Source organism: Geotrypetes seraphini, chromosome 1, assembly GCF_902459505.1.
Source record: "Geotrypetes seraphini chromosome 1, aGeoSer1.1, whole genome shotgun sequence".
NCBI lineage: Eukaryota > Metazoa > Chordata > Amphibia > Gymnophiona > Dermophiidae > Geotrypetes > Geotrypetes seraphini.
The window spans coordinates 125,569,124-125,586,537 of record NC_047084.1 but is presented as its reverse complement, the minus strand read 5'-3'; the positions used below and the strand labels follow the sequence as shown (position 1 = coordinate 125,586,537).

Genomic DNA, 17,414 nt, shown 5'->3' with positions numbered 1-17,414 from the left:
AGATAAGTACTGAAAACACACTGAAACACTGAAAACTACCCTAGTGATCACCGACCCCCACCCCCATAAAAATATTAATCACACCTTTAAAATTCAGCCTCCAGACCATCATCACCTGGCTGCCTGGCATAGGAAAGCCTAGTCGTCCAGCACAGAGATGGTTTAAGTCGTCTTGGGACCCATAGAGAGGAGGACCCATGCCCATAACCCCTGTAATCACTGCATTGATATTGAAACATGTGCACTGCCCTATACACCCCCACAACCCTTTTTTACTGGCATATAAGTGGCTCCTGCAGCCATAAGGGCTATTATGGTGGTAGATAAATGGGTCTAGGGGATTCTGGAGGTGGTTTTGGGGGCTCACCATGACCTATATTGGAGCTGTAGTGAGGAGAAGCCATGGCACCCTTTTTGTGAAGTTCACAGCAGTGCCCTGTAAGGTACCCCACTATTTAGGTGTCATGTCTGGGTGTTCAGTCCATCACTTTGCAGACCCCTCCCACGTCCAACAGGGCTTGTTCTAGGCGTTTTTGACTTGGACGAAAAGTTGGGCGGAAATGTGGTATAAAGATAGACGATTTAGCGACTTGGACGATCAGATTGGCAGGACGTATAATTAGACGATTTTTGAAACAAAAAAAATTTTGGATGTATTTTTCGAAAATGTGTCTTAGGCTGTTTTTTACTTTGGATGATTTACAAGTTGGACGCAAACAGATTTAGAAGTCCCTTTCTTCTCCTCACCCCTTCCCTCGAGTATGACATCCCTCCTTCCCAACCCCTAGTCCAACTCCCCCAACTAAACTAAACTAAACTAAACCTTGGGTTTGTATACCGCATCATCTCTACATTCGCAAATCTCGACACAGTTAACAAGGGTTAGGGTAGAAAGGAACTCCAGTGAAGGGAAAAGACAAAATGAAGAGAAAATTTAGGACAGAGTAATCAGAGAGAGTAACATGCTCTCTCCCCATGCACTATTTCAATCTCCCCTTCACCCCATCTCCATTTCTCCCTCTCTCACCTCACTCACCCCTCCTGCAACAATTTTCCTTCCCCCAACCCTACTCACAACTAGATGCTCTCTCTCTATTCATCATCTCTCCATCCCCTCCACCCATGTCCATTTCTCTCTCACTAGTCTCATCCCTCCTGCAACAATTTTCTTTCCTTCCCTCCACCCCAATCCCACTCACAATTAACATGCTCTCGCCACATATACCATTTCTCCCTCCCCTCCATGTCCATTTCCCTCTCTTTCATCACTCATCCCTCCTGCAACAATTTTCTTTCCTTACCTCTCCCCACCCCACTCACAACTTAGATGCTCTTTCCCCATGCACCATCTCACCTTCCCCTCCAGCATGCAGCACTTCTTCCTTCCCTCCCTTTCTCTTTCAAGTCCAGCAGTACCTTTTCCTTCCCTTCCCCTTCTGCCAGGTTCAGCAGTGCCTCTTCTCCCTTCCCTTTCCCTCCTCCCTGTCCAACAGCACCTCTCCCTTCCTCATACCCAGCAGTACCTCTCCTCTCCCTAGCAGCAGCTCATTGGGTGCTTTAAACTTCCCTATACATCTGCCGCTAGCATTAGTTTAGCTACAGTTCCATCAGGCAGCCTCGGGGTCTTTGCAAGGCCGAACCACCTTCGATAAGGCAACTTCCTCTTTTGTCAGAGGTGAGCTGGCTTAGTAAAGGCTCCAAGGCTGCGTGATGGAATCACTGGCTAAACTAATGCTAGTGGCAGTTGTGTGGATAAATTAAAAGCACACAGTGAGTTGCTGCCGCTCATCCAGATGGTATGAGATATGTGATGGCAGAAAAAGGATGAGAACCCAAATAATAATAATAATAACAACTTTATTTTTGTATACCGCAAATACCACAAGCAGATCAGAGCGGTTTACAAAGGAAGAGACTGAACACAGACAGCGATGTCACAGAAAATATTTTCAAATTACATTGGTAAGTCGGGAGGGTTAGGTATATCGGGAAGAATAACATGGATACAACAAGTATTTCGGAGGTACAACAAAGCAGGAAGAAGTCAAAGAAATTTATCGAAGAGATAGGTTTTAATTGCTTTCCTAAAGGAATGGTAAGAGTGTGTATTAGAGATGAGTGTGGTTAGGCATTTATTCCATTTTCCTGCTTGGAATGACAGTGTTCTATCGAGGAATCTCTTGAAGGGAGGGGAAGGAAAATAGGTAGACATTGTGTGTGTGAGTGGTGCTTGGAAATACAAAGTGATGTGACATGTAGATTGGGGATAAGCCCGTTATGGTTTTGAAGCAAAGGCAGGCAAACTTGAAGATGACCCTTGCCTCCATTGGCAACCAGTGAAGTTTTCTGTAGAACGGGCTTACGTGATCTGACTTTTTGAGACGGACAGCAGTATTCTGGATGATTCTCAGGCGTTTGATGGTCTTCTTAAAGGATCTCAGGTATATGATATTGCAGTAATCTAGGGTGCTTAAGATTAGAGATTGGACCGACAAAGAATACCGTACGGGTTTAGAGCTAGATAGTCCCTGAACCAGTCCAAATAAAAGAAGAAGAATTTATTTTTTGTGTACCGCCCTACCAATAGTTCTAGGCGGTTCACATCAAGAGAACTGAGACATTTCAGTGAAAATACAATTTCAATAAAAACATAATAGTAAAAATTATCTTACAAATTTTTCAAACAAATGAGTTTTCGTTGACTTCTTAAAACATAATAAGAATGTGAGTGAGCAGTCAAGGAACACATCCAAGAATTCATTCTTCCAGCATGAAAAGTCAGTGTCTTGTTCAAAAAACTTTGAAAACGACAGGCTTTGGGAGTAGGATACATAAACATAGCAGAATTTCTTGAATAATTTCAATTGAGAAGCTAAATAGGATGCTTTAAAACAGATGCTACCAAATTTAAAAATGACTCTGGCCTCTAAAGGGATAGAATGAACTTTCTCAGACCGAAGATTAAATGTAGAGCTGCGTTTTGTACCAAGCGCAGTCTAAATCGTATTTTCTTGGTTGATCCCAGATAGATGATATTACAATAATACTAGTATCCTAAAAGATGCCAAATGGAAACACTTTTTTATAGTTCTTAATTTCCACAAAATTACAAAACTTTTTAGATGACTTGGTCAGTATGTTTCTCAAAAGTTAAGTAACGGTCTAAAGTTACTCTCAAGATTTTGATATTTCAAAATTGTGGCCATTTACTAAGGTGTCTATTGGTTTTCCTATAATGCCACACGCGCTAAACGCTAACACCTCCATAGAGCTTTTGTTAGTATTTTTAGTTTAGCGCGTGCTAAAAACGCTAGTGCCCCTTCGTAAAAGGAGCCCTATGTGTCTGTAGCATGAAAAAACTATGGCAGGGTAAATCTATCCAGAAAGTCTTTTGTGATCAGTGATGGCTACCCTGACTGAAATTATGAGGTGCAGGACCACATTGTACCATAAACCTTAGCCCTCAGTTTTTGGGGGCGCTTTTTTCTGTCTTCTGAAAATTCATCATGTCATTTGTGGTGTGAGACTCGGCACCAGAGAGCCTGTGGTTGTGGGTGAGTCATGTCCCGAGGCTGAGCAGGCCGATTGGTCCAAAGAAGGCACTGCATGGGGCTTAGAGCTTGCACAGGAAGTGTCCAAGGCAGGAAGCCCTTATCCTTTGTTTTATATTATGCTCATATGTCACTGGCGGTACTTCTGCCTTACCAAGTTCTGCTCCGTTCCTTACAGACTCTTTTACTACCAGCTGTGGCTCAAGATTAGTTCATCGCCGGCCAAAGCGGATCATTGGTGGGAAAAACTCCTTGAGGTGAGTATCTGACAGTGTAGGATCCTTTCCTAACTCAAGAGTATCCAGAAGCCATCTGTTCTGTATTTCTGCTCTTACAAAGGTCAGCATTCACCTGGAAGTTTCTAAGATGAACGCCTCCACAAGTTAACTCCTGGAAAGCTATATCAGAGGTTGTAATACCCTTTAGAGGACCAACAAAATCAGTGTTGTAATAGATGAGATTTTAAGACCACACCCCTTCCTTCGTCAGTGAACGGAATCACATTATTTCTATTTCACACCTCCTGACTGTATTATTACCCTCCAGACCTCCTGTAGACTTCAATGGAATCCCTTTTTTTTTTTAATTCTTTATTCATTTTCAAAATTATATTAAGTGTTAAATATATTCATTCAGATTAACATTAACTACATCACTTACAAACAATCATTGATATATTACATAAAACATATCCCTTCCCTTTTCCCACCCCACTCACCCTTATATTCCATTATCATATAAAACATGTAATAATAAAATTCCCCCCTCCCTTTTTTAATTTAACAAGGGCTTTATAATCCCTTGTGCAAATTGTGCTTCCTTATTCAGCAGCCTCAACCCTAATGGTAGAACTGCAAGGGCTTAATAACATCACTTTGAAAAGGAGCCATCGGCATATGAGCAATAAGGGTCACTCCTTCCCTGCAGTAGATACCAGGGATATCATCAGTAGATGCGTGGGGGTTGGAGGGGTCAAGAGGGCAGCATTGCTATTTTTTAAATAAATGATCAGGACATGGAGGGGGGGTGCCACTAAATATATATGCCTACTAACTTTAAGAAGCCTTCAATTGCACTTATGTTTCCCCCCTCTGGGAACGAGTGATCATAATGTAATCAACTTTAAACTACACATCAGGAAAGGGAAACATGCCAAAACCTTAACCACCACCTTGAACTTTAAAAAGGGTAAATACGATAGCATGAGAGCCATGGTAGAAAAACGACTCGAGAAGATGATGGACAAACTTGAAACGGTTGATCAGGCATGGACACTACTGAAAAATACTATCACAGAAGCACAAGATCTCTACATTCCGAAGATTTCCAAAGATCGGAGAACAAAGAGCAAAAGAGAACCGGCATGGCTTACCATACAGGTGAAGGAAGCCATAAAAGAAAAGAAGGACTCTTTCAAAAAATGGAAATGCATAAAGACAACCGAAGCCTGGAACAAACATAAAGATGATCAGAAGAAATGTCACAAGGCGGTGAGGAATGCAAAACAGGAATATGAGGAAAAAATAGCCCAGGAGGCCAAAAACTTCAAGCCCTTCTTTAGATACGTGAAAGGGAAAAAACCTGCAAAAGAGGCAGTGGGACCCCTGGACGACCAGGGAAGAAAAGGGTACGTCAAGGAAGATAAACAAATCGCAGACAAACTAAATTCCTTCTTTGCGTCCGTCTTTACGAAGGAGGACACCTCAACAATACCTGAAGCGGAGAAAGTGTTTGCAGGAGAAATAGAAGACAGCCTCACCACAGTTGAAGTGGACTTAGACCAGATATACTATCAGATCGACAAACTTAAAAGCGACAAATCCCCTGGACCGGATGGGATTCATCCGAGAGTCTTAAAGGAATTGAAGGTTGAAATCGGAGAGTTATTGCAAAAACTTGCAAACCTGACAATCAGAACTGGACAGATACCGGACGACTGGAGGATAGCGAACGTCACCCCAATTTTCAAAAAAGGATCGAGAGGGGAACCGGGCAACTATAGACCTGTGAGTCTTACGTCTGTCCCTGGCAAGATGGTTGAAGCACTGATCAAGGATAGCATAGTCCGGCACTTGGACGCATATGACTTAATGAAACCCAGTCAACATGGATTCAGGAAAGGGAAATCATGTTTGACTAATTTACTCCAATTTTTTGAGACCGTGAACGAGCAAATCGATAGTGGGAAGCCGGTGGACATAATATATTTGGACTTCCAGAAAGCGTTTGACAAAGTTCCACACGAAAGACTTCTCAGGAAACTACATAGCCATGGCATAGAGGGGGATATACAAAGATGGATAGGCAAATGGCTGGAAAACCGAAAGCAGAGAGTGGGCATAAATGGGAAGTTCTCCGACTGGGAGAAAGTGACTAGTGGTGTGCCCCAGGGCTCGGTACTTGGGCCGATCCTTTTTAATATTTATATCAATGACCTAGAGGAAGGAACATCCAGTGAGATCATCAAGTTTGCAGACGATACAAAACTATGCCGGGCAATCAGATCGCAGGATGATAGCGAGAAACTCCAGAGCGACTTGTGTCAGTTAGAAACATGGGCGGAGAAATGGCAGATGAAATTCAATGTGGAGAAATGCAAGGTAATGCATTTAGGCAATAAAAATAAGGAATACGAGTATACAATGTCAGGTGCAACTCTGGGGAAGAGTGAACAAGAAAAGGACCTGGGTGTGCTGATAGACAGAACCCTGAAGCCGTCGGCACAATGCGCGGCAGCGGCAAAGAAGGCAAATAGAATGTTGGGCATGATAAAGAAAGGAATCTCGAGTAGATCGGAGAAAGTTATAATGCCGCTTTATAGGGCAATGGTCAGACCACACTTGGAATACTGCGTCCAACATTGGTCTCCCTACCTAAAGAAGGATATAAAACTGCTGGAGAGGGTGCAGAGACGAGCAACAAAACTGGTGAAGGGTATGGAGAAACTGGAATACGAGGACAGACTTATAACACTAGGATTGTTCTCCCTTGAGAAAAGGAGACTGCGTGGGGATATGATCGAGACCTTCAAAATACTGAAAGGAATCGACAAAATAGAGCAGAGAAGATTATTTACATTGTCCAATTTGACACGGACTAGAGGACATTTAATGAAGCTAAGGGGGGACAGGTTCAGGACTAATGTCAGGAAGTTCTGCTTCACTCAGAGAGTGGTTGACACCTGGAATGCTCTCCCAGAGGAGATTATTGCGGAATCTACCGTCCTAGGCTTCAAGAGCAAACTAGATGCATATCTCCTTAAGAGAGGCATATAAGGATATGGTGGAATATAAATTACGCCAGGTGTACACCTGGCAGGGCCTCCGCGTGTGCGGATCGCCGGACTTGATGGACCGAAGGTCTGATCCGGAGAAGGCAGTTCTTATGTTCTTATGTTCTTATGTTCCTCAACTGTGTCCCGCTTCACCGGAAACAGGAGGCAGCATCAGAGAAGGCGTGATGCCAGGGAAGGACCTCTGCGGGGCTGTTCGCAGGCACCCTGAAAGCTAAGTTTGAAGGAACCCATCATACCTCTGTATTAGAGAATGACACGGTGACGGTTTACCCGCGGCCACCGCATTTAAGCCACGGGTCACTGCCGAAAACGGGGAAGAAAACTAGCAGTCGCTGCGGTGACGGGGACAAGGCCATTCACCGACCGCGGAAACGGTGAACAGGTTTGTCCCCGCGGGCCAATGTACCCACTTCTAGGAACCGCTATTTACCTGTGTTTCACCGTGCTCCTCATTTGTCAGATCAACCCTTCCTGCCAATCGCAGCAGAAGGGTACCCAATCCCTCCTGCCGGTCCTCCCAATGGCCTCCCCTAAGATCGCCGGCAGGAGGGTACCCAACCCCTCCTGCTGGACCCCCCCCCAACGAACCCTCCCACCCCGGAACCCCCTTAGTCTTACTTTCCAAGTTGGACCGGACGGCTCCTCACACGTATGGCCAGCAGGCTTGCCTCCGTCCAAATGAGGCGGGCCCGCCCCTCCCCTCCCCAACCCACAGGATCCTAGGGCCTGATTGGCCCAAGCACCTAAGGCCCCTCCTATAGCGGGAGTGGCTTTAGGTGCCTAGACCAATCAGGCCCTAGGATCCTGTGGGTTGGGCAGGGTAGGGGCGGGCCCGCCTCATTTGGACGGAGGCAAGCCTGCTGGCCATACGTGTGAGGAGCCGTCCGGTCCAACTTGGAAAGTAAGACTAAGGGGGTTCCGGGGTGGGAGGGTTCGTTGGGGGGGGGTCCAGCAGGAGGGGTTGGGTACCCTCCTGCCGGCGATCTTAGGGGAGGCCATTGGGAGGACCGGCAGGAGGGGTTGGGTACCCTTCTGCTGCGATTGTCGGGAGGGCCGTTGGGGGGGTCTACAGGAGGGGTTGGGTGCCCTCCTGCCGTGATCGCTGGGGGGAGGGGAGACTTGCAGCACTGCTTATACAGCGACTCTGGCTGTGAGGAACTACAGTAAGGCCAGTGTTGAACAGACTTCTATGGTCTTTGTTCCATGTGTGGTAAGACAGATTAGGATGTGTTAGATAGGGCTTCAACAGCAATTTCAGTAGTTGGAACATTAGAACAAAGTCAGGCAGATTTCTACAGTGTGTGTCTCATGTATGGCAAGACAGATTAGAATATGCTTCAATGGCAACTCCAGTAGTTGAGACTTAAAGAGAACACCAAGCAGACTTCTACGCTCTGTGTCCCTTCATGGGTTCTAATTTTGGCCATTGGGGTTCCTTGGAATAATTGTACCTAAAGGGAGGCCCTACATTCTTTGGGCTAAAGTACTTTCGGAAACCCTTTTGGCCCAAATGAGGTGTATGGGATGGGAGCTTGGGGGTTTGAAGGAGCTCAGTAAGATCTCTAGTAAAGAGGTGGGACTTTGTAAGCATTTAAAGTACATGTCGTGTTTGTTTTTGCATTGCTAGCCCCAGGGGTGGTGGAAGATTAGTGATTGAAAAACTGTATGAAAAATAACTATTTTAAATTTAGTGATCAAAATGTGTCAGTTTTGAGAATTTATATTAATTAATTTTTTATCTGCGTGTTTTGTTTTTTAATAGTTATTAACTAATATTTAACTAAGTTTTAAAGTTTTAAAGTTTTAAAGAATGTTTCCTTTATACGTAAATAAAGAAAAGTGAATGGGATTGCAGTGGCGGTGACGGGGCGGTGAATGGGGTGGCAGTGGCGGTGACGGGGCGGTGAAGAGGATGGTGAGACGGGGACGGGGCGGTGACGGGGATGGTGAGACGGGGACGGGGCGGTGACGGGGATGGTGAGACGGGGACGGGGCGGTGACGGGGACCAATTTTTTCACCGTGTCATTCTCTACTCTGTATGCTCCTTTCTATGAGACTGGCCATCTGTAATATTGGTTGCAAGTATCTGCTAACATGGCAAAAGATAGGTGAAATAACTCAGTGTAAACCTGAAGCAATTGTGACTCCTGAAGACGCTGATCCAGCGAAACACAGCCCTGTGTTGGGCCGACTGAACAACAGGATTGTAGAGTCCAATGGAGATATCAGAAAGCAAAAACGATAATCATTGTGGTTGAGCAACATGAGACTATGGTAACAATTTGATGATTTAAAAAAATGGGACAATGTGGTGTTGAAGGAACTGAAACTGAAAAGGCTTTGCTCCAGTCCAGGTTTTCTGGCCCAATGGGGTATTCCCGTTGTGTAGTGTGATTTGTTCACAGAGAGTGTGGTTTGGTAATATGTTATTTAAATCAGTGTGATATCAATATATTTATTAGGTGGTAATAAAAATCAAAACATGATAAGGCTTCTTAAAGTTAGTAGGTATTTATTGTTGAGTTGGCTGAAGCCATTTTAAATAATCCACTAAATATATATGAGGAGAGGGCTACGATTAAGGACCATCCCTTTGTTTGCAAAATATCCCTTTCTCTTTCACACTAACAACTGAGCAGATCTACTGTGTTTCTTCGTTTGATTTTTTTTTTTCTCAAAATCTGTTTTATTGAATTTTTCCAGAATAGAATCCAACCAAAAGCAAATCACTTTCCCAACAACCCACCGAGTCCCTCCCTCCCCCCCCTCTTATACAAAATATACAGAAAGACGGAAGAGCAAACTATAAAACCTTGAGCAGTTAACCCCCCCTTCCCACCCACCCCAACAGGACAACAGCTATAACGGAGAGGAGTCTGACCTCCAGATTTTATGATAAGGGACCAACCTCTGATGCCATAGTGCCTACAGATCACTACTCAAGGAGATATTGGGACTTTAATTGACTCATCATCAAGTTAAGGGAGCTTCATTGGGCCTGAATGGCTTCAAAACGTAACATCATTAAGAACCTTGAAGATTGATTGGTGGACTCTACTTGAAAGCTTTAGATAGTACCTGTAGCTTTTCCCAGCCTATGATTTTGCACTTTGTTATTGTAGATTTTAAATGTAGATGAAATCAATTTTGTTCATTTTTAGGATATGAATTGAATCTTTAATTAATTTTATGTTATGGAATTCTTGGTATAGCAAACCTTTCTTAAAACCAGCTATGCTATCCACTCTTACTACAACCTCTGGCAATGCGTTCCCGAGCTTAACTATTCTCTGCAGGTGCTCAAAAGAGAGCATTCCCCCATCCTGCCAAAACTGCCCAACTGTACGTAGCAATGCCCGAACCCATTGGAAGCAGACAGGATCCTCTCCCCCTGGCCCTGTAGTAAAGAAATAGAAGTCTGGGCAAAAGACTTGCATTCTGGAAACATTTTCTTAAGCAGGGAAATTCCAGGTTTGCAAAAATGGATTTGCAATTCTGAGCTGGGCTCGCAGAATCACCATAGGGGACCAAGGTAACCTCCAAAGAGAAATATCAGGAGAAAAGGGTTGTTCTAAATGTATCCATGGGCGATCTATATAGCCCACCCATGCCGCCACTTCTTGCATCAAAGCAGCCTGATAAAAAAGAAAGAAATTAGGAACTCCCATCCCTCCCTTCTGCTTTGCTTGAGATAGAATTGCCCGCCGTACCCAAGGAGGTTTGTGTCTCCAAATATAGGCAAACACTTTTCTAGACAAGCAACAAAAAAATGCTCTAGGGATTGCAATAGGCAAAGCCATAAAGTGATATAGCAATTTAGGTAACAGCATCATTTTTACAGCCGCAGTTCTTCCCATCCACCCATCAGTCATTCCCTCCCAGCTCTCTAAATCTTGAAAAAACTGTTTCTGCAGGGCCAGAAAATTAGCACTAAATAAATTAGCAGGATCTGCCGTCAACTGGACCCCTAGATAGTTGATGGATTTATGCACCCAGTGAAAAGGGAATTGGGATTGGAAATCTTAAACCAGTTGCACCCCTAAAGTAAGATTGAGGACTTCTGATTTTTCCATGTTCGTATGGAAACCTGACGCCTGGCCATATGCTGATAAGACTTACGTCAACTCAGTCAAAGATTTGGTTGGGTTGCTAATAAACGATAGCAGATCATCTGCCAAGAGTAAGATCTTATAGGCCATATCATGAACCTGTAGATCAGGATTCGCATGAATCGAGCAAGCCAGAGGTTCCATCGCTATGGCTAATAGTAATGGGGACATGGGACATCCCTGTCTGGTACCACTCAACAATGTCACGGGCTCTGACAGAAAACCATTGATTTTAAATTGAGATAAGGGTTCATGATATAATAAATCCATTTTAAGAACTGTTTTCTAGAACCCCAAAAAGGAATTTCCAGGTGACTCTACCAAAAGCCTTCTCAGCAGCCAGAGAGAGTACCAGCGAAAGGATTCCCTGCTACCATGCATGCCACACCAAATGCACTGCCGTTTTAACATTGTCGAATGTCTGATTTTGGCAAATAAAGCCTGCTTGATTCACATGAATGAGCTTTGGCATCACACCCTTTAGCTGCTGAGCCAAGATCCTCGTTTAGAAGGGATATTGGTCTATAAGATTCACAAGCAATACTCGGCTTACCTGGCTTGAGTAACAAAGTCACCGCCACCAAACGCCATGATTGTAGTAAGCATTGGGGTATATTAATGATTCATAAATGCTTATGTAATGTAACAAAGGGTGAAACTTGACTTGCTCACAAAGAGCTTTAGAGAGAGAAGCAGGATTTGAATCCTAGCTTTCAGGCTCTAACCATTAGGCTACTTCACTATTCATTATATCATGTTGTGTTATTCAAAGTTTCAAATTTACTTCACATCAAGTTATTTTTAACCAGTGCCATACTGAATGCCTCTAAAATCGGGAAAGATTCTGGAAGACTGGAAGGTGGCGAATGTTACGCAGATCTTCAAAAAAGGTTAGAGGGGAGATCCGGAAAACTACAAACCGGTGAGTCTGACCTCAGTACCGGGAAAGATGGTAGAGGTGCTGATAAAGGACCGCATCATTGATCACCTTGACGGACATGGTCTGATGAGGATCAGCCAGCAAAGGCAGATCTTGTTTGACGAACTAGCTGTACTTCTTCGAGGGAGTAAACAGGCAGATAGACAAGGACGACCTGATCGACATTGTATATCTGGATTTTCAGAAGGTGTTCGACAAGGTTCCACATGAACAACTACTTCAGAAAATTGCGAGCCATGGAATCGAGGGTGAAATACTCATGTGGATTAAAAACTGGCTGGAGCATAGGAAACAGAGACTGGGGGTAAATGGACAATACTCGGACTGGAAGAGCGTCACCAGTGGGGTGCCGCAGGGTTCAGTGCTTGGACCCGTGCTCTTCAACATCTTTCAACATCATACTGGACATTGGTATGACGAGTGAGTTGATTAAATTTGCGGAATATAAGAAGTTATTCAGAGTAGTGAAGACAGGGGGATTGCGAAGATCTGCAGTGTGACATAATCAAGCTTGAGAAATGGGCATCGATATGGCAGATGAGGTTCAATGTAGATAAGTGTAAAGTGATGCATGTCGGTAACAAAAATCTCATGCATGAATACAGGATGTCCGGGGCGGTACTTGGAGAGACCTCCCAGGAAAGAGATGTGGGAGTTCTGATTGACAAGTCGATGTAGCTGTCCGCGCAATGTGTGGCGGTGGCGGCAAAAAGGGCAAACAGAATGCTAGGAATGATTAAGAAGGGGATCACGAACAGATCGGAGAAGGTTATCATGCCGCTGTATCAGGCCATGGTACCGCCATCACCTGGAGTACTGCGTCCAGCACTGGTCGCCGTACATGAAGAAAGGCATTGTACTACTCGAAAGAGTCCAGAGAAGATCAACTAAAATGGTTAAGGGGCTGGAGGAGTTGCCGTACAGTGAGAGATTAGAGAAACTGGGCCTCTTCTCCCTTGAAAAGAGGAGACTGAGAGGGGACATGATTGAAATATTCAAGTTAATGAAGGGAATAGACTTAGTAGATAAGGACAGGTTGTTCACCCTTTCCAAGGTAGGAAGAATGAGAGGGCACTTTCTAAAGTTAAAAGAGGATAGATTCCGTACAAACGTAAGGAAGTTCTTCACCCAGAGAGTGGTAGAAAACTGGAACGCTCTTCCGGAGTCTGTTATAGGAGAAAACACCCTCCAGGGATTCAAGACAAAGTTAGACAAGTTCCTACTGAACCAGAACGTACTCAGGTAGGGCTAGTCTCAGTTAGGGCACTGGTCTTTGACCTAAGGGCCGCTGCATGAGTGGACTGCTGGGCACGATGGACCACTGGTCTGACCCAGCAGCGGCAATTCTTATGTTCTTATCTTTACATTATATCTAGACAGCATGCCTCCTTCAGCAGACTTGAGAGAGACTTGGGTGTGCTGGTGGATGCATCACTGAAGCCATCTGCACAGTGCGCAGCAGCCTCGAAAAAAGCCAACAGGATGCTGGGCATCATAAAGAGGGGCATAACAACCAGGACGCGGGAAGTCATCATGCCATTGTATCGAGCGATGGTGCGTCCACATCTGGAATACTGCGTTCAATATTGGTCGCCGTACCTCAAGAAGGACATGGCGGTACTTGAGAGAGTCCAAAGGAGAGCAACGAAACTGGTAAGAGGGCTGGAACACTGCCCATACGCCGAGAGGTTGGATAGGCTGGGGCTCTTCTCTCTGGAAAAAAGGAGGCTCAGGGGAGATATGATAGAGACCTTCAAGATCATGAGGGGCATAGAGAGGGTAGATAGGGACAGATTCTTCAGACTGAAGAGGACAACAAGTACGAGGGGGCATTCGGAGAAACTGAAGGGAGATAGGTTCAAAACAAATGCAAGGAAGTATTTTTTCACCCAAAGGGTCGTGGACACCTGGAATGCGCTACCGGAGGAAGTGATCAGGCAGAGTACGGTACAGGGATTCAAACAGGGATTGGACGGATTCCTGAGGGATAAAGGGATCGTGGGATACTGAGAGAGGTGCTGGGATGTAATACAAGTATAGAAAACTAATCAGGTAATAAGTATGGAAACCCAACCAAGTCGTGAATGTGCAAGACCGGAGGATTAGGACTTCGATGGGAAGATAGGACTTCAATGGGAAACCAAGGTGGCAAAGGGGCCCCTTCTGGTGATTCAGACAGGTCATGACCTGTTTGGGCCGCCGCGGGAGCGGACTGCTGGGCAGGATGGACTTATGGTCTGACCCGACAGAGGCACTGCTTATGTTATTATGTTCTTATATCCAAAGATGCAGATTTAACCACAGCCCTTCCCGTAAAGTAACACAATTGTGAGGAACAACCCGACATGTTCTTCAAAGCTCCAGGTTGGAGACCTCTCTAGGCAGAGGAAGGGGAAAAGGTATCTCACCTGAAGGCCTCTGCAGAAATCCTACAGCAAGTATTTGGCACAAGCTCTGGCAGCATCTGACTGGATCTAGCACAGCTTGAATTGTGGATGTGAAACATTTGCTACTATCAAATCATCCTTAGCTTCAAGTGGACCAGAGCTCTTAATTATTCCATTCATTAGAGCATCGACAAGTGGGCTGGCAAATTTGAGCGAAGGCCTGATGGAGATAAGATATGCACGCAGGGAAGAAATCATTGTCAGAAGAACTCCCATGAAATACCGGTCATCAGCCTGCAGAGTGTCCAGTGCCATAGCAATTGGTTTCATCACTTTAATATAATCTGCCATGAAAGCAATTTCATTTGAGTGGAAAGCTGTTAGGGAAAGTTTCTCACAGATGTCATTGAGCACAGTTTCAGCCTTCATCTCCACAATAGAATACACTTTGCCAACAGCATAATAGAATGAATTCCATCTAGTAACATTTGGTAAAGCAAGTGTGGTTTCTGAAGTTTCGTACACTATTTCAGCTGCCTGTGGACCTTTTTTGCACTTATTCCAGAGGGCACTTCATTTTGCCTAGTTCTACGGCTTAACATCTTGTGGTTTACATTTTCATTGGCCCCTTCTGAATCAGACACAGCAATCAAGTTCATTGTGTGGATACTCTGTTACTTCTGCTTGGTTGTCTAGGATGTCTGCAATGTTTGTGAAGGTCCGTTGTTGATTTGTGAGGGTACAATTTGTGTTGGTTCTATGACCGTTGCTTCTTTCTCTGAGAACGCCTTGAACACCTTAAAGTTTGATCTGTTGTCAGTAACTATGCAGATAACTTTGTCAGTGATACATAATTTGGAGTGGATCATCTCGAGTGTGGAAGCAATCAGGTCAAAAGTATATCGTCCTCGCAAACGTGAACATGCCAGTGCTGCAGACTTTCATTCCAATGTTCTGATCTCGATCCAGTGTACAGTAACATAACTCTAAAAAAGCTTCTGTTGTGGGAGGTCCATATGTCAGCTGTTGTGCGTACTTCAGTTACAAGTGACAGCTTATTTTGAAAGTCATCTGTCATCTTACGATTTCGGTCCTCAACTTGTCCAGTCAATACGGTTTTGCCTGGTTGAAGACCAATGACCAACTGAATGAATTCTGGTGACTCGACCATTGAGAAGGCTTGCATGTCCCCAATAACAAAATTTGTGATGAGATCATTGACCCCTTTCTGTGACACAATGATGCCTCCATGAAGCAGCCAATTTGCTGTTTCTTTGGCAGGGATTCTAATGCATCTGACAGAGATGCTGATTCTTCAATTAAGGCAGTTTATCATGTGCAGCCCAGTGGACGTTTTGCAGGTGCTGCTTACGATTTGCTGTAGTATTGGTTGCACAGCTGTAGGTCTGCTTAGAAACTGACGGACAAAGTTTGCAATGTACACAGATATTTTTGCTGTCTGCCCCTAATAGCGTAAAAAATTCAGTGAAGACTGAACATTCAAATGATCTAGCATCCCCCCCTGTGATCCGAGATTCTCAGAGAAAGCAAGACCAGAAGGCCTTGAGCATGTGCAAATGCTTAAGGCCCAGTCCAGCCCAGCCCAGCCCAGAGGGAGGATTTTCAGGCACTGGCATGTCCTGTGCGTTGGTGCTGGTGTCGGTGCTAAATCGGGGTAAGGGATGTTATTTGGGTGCTTGGCGGGGGGGGGGGGGGGGGGCAGGGTGCCGGATCGCAGGGGGGATGCCAGATCTTGGGAGGGGGGGGTATGGAGCAACACCTGTGGCCTTGAGGGGGAGGGGAAACGGAGCAGTGCCGGGGGCCTCGGGGGGGGGGGGAACATATCAAGTGAGTTTCCATTCATTCCTATGGGGAAACTCGCTTTGATATACGAGCAATTTGGTTTACGAGCATACTTCTGGAACGAATTATGCTTGTAAACCAAGGTTCTACTGTATATGCATTTTGTATATCCAATTAGCATTTCTAACTTTACCCTGCAAAAAAGGAGAGGGAACTCCCCCACCCCCTCCCCTGGAATGTAATCTCTGTAGTAAGAAGAAAAGTCCATCTTTATAGCAACCAAATCTTATCTGCCACAGGTCTCTGGAACTAAGTTACAACCTGGTTTATCTTCTCTGTCCTTCATTTCTAGGGACCTAAGAGAATGCTGCTCTCTCCCTGTTTCCAATGAACAAAACACATACTTCAATCAATCTCTTATCCCATATTTGTCTTACCTGCTTTGTGTTCTGGCTTATCCAATTGTAATTTTATATAGCCACTCATAAAGCCTTCTCTTGGATTAAGTCCCTATCTTATCAATATATATTCCCTCACTAGTAAAATCCAAAGTGAGGAGAAGACAGCGTAGTGGCTATTTTATATTTCATGCTTGCCTATTCCACCATATATCTGTCCATTTTTTATAGGCTGCCACGCCCAGGTTCATTTGAGCCGAAGGGCCACATCACGAGGCAAGAGAAGCGAGTTGAATTGTTCCGCATGCTATGCAAACAGTAACACAAAAGTAACTTGCAAATTTTGTTAGTAGTTACTAAAATAAAGTAACTAGTTACTTAATTTAGTCAATTTTATCAAAAAGTAACTAGTTACATTGATAGTTACCTAAAAGTGTAACTACAGTATCTAGTATTACTATCAAGGATAGGATAGCTGCCTTGCTTGGTAGAATAACAGTCTTGCTTTGTTCCTTTATTTAGGGGAGGTTGGCCGTGGCAGGTGGCATTGCGCCTGAGGTCTACTCATGGAGACGGAAGGCTTCTGTGTGGTGCCACGCTCATCAGCAGCTGTTGGGTACTGACCGCAGCACATTGTTTTAAGAGGTAGGTTGAGCTTGACAGAGCCATATCAATGACATTAATAGACTGCAGTACCTCAGAAGAGAGTACAGATATACATGATACATGAATACGTAAGCCAACCACATAGAAGACCCGTTAAAACAGTAGTTACATGCCCTTCTGGCTCAGACTACAAGAGGGCACCCGCTCAAACTCAGGGGCGGAAAATTTCATGGCGACACCAGAAAGTATTTCTTCACAGAGAGAGTGGTTGATCATTGGAACAAGCTTCCAGTGCAGGTGATCGAGGCAGACAGCGTGCCAGAC

The 17,414-nt window shown here is 44.6% G+C and overlaps 1 protein-coding gene across 2 annotated transcripts in view; it reads left to right on the top strand.

Moving 5' to 3' along the window:
* PRSS12 (serine protease 12) overlaps positions 1–17,414 on the top strand; it is a 73,023-nt gene that overhangs the window by 44,865 nt on the left and 10,744 nt on the right. For both annotated transcript variants that reach the window (XM_033937968.1, XM_033937959.1), the window contains 2 exons: positions 3,730–3,808; positions 17,007–17,129. In XM_033937968.1, coding sequence (XP_033793859.1) covers positions 3,730–3,808; positions 17,007–17,129 — 202 coding nt within the window. The remainder of the gene's footprint in view (positions 1–3,729; positions 3,809–17,006; positions 17,130–17,414) is intronic.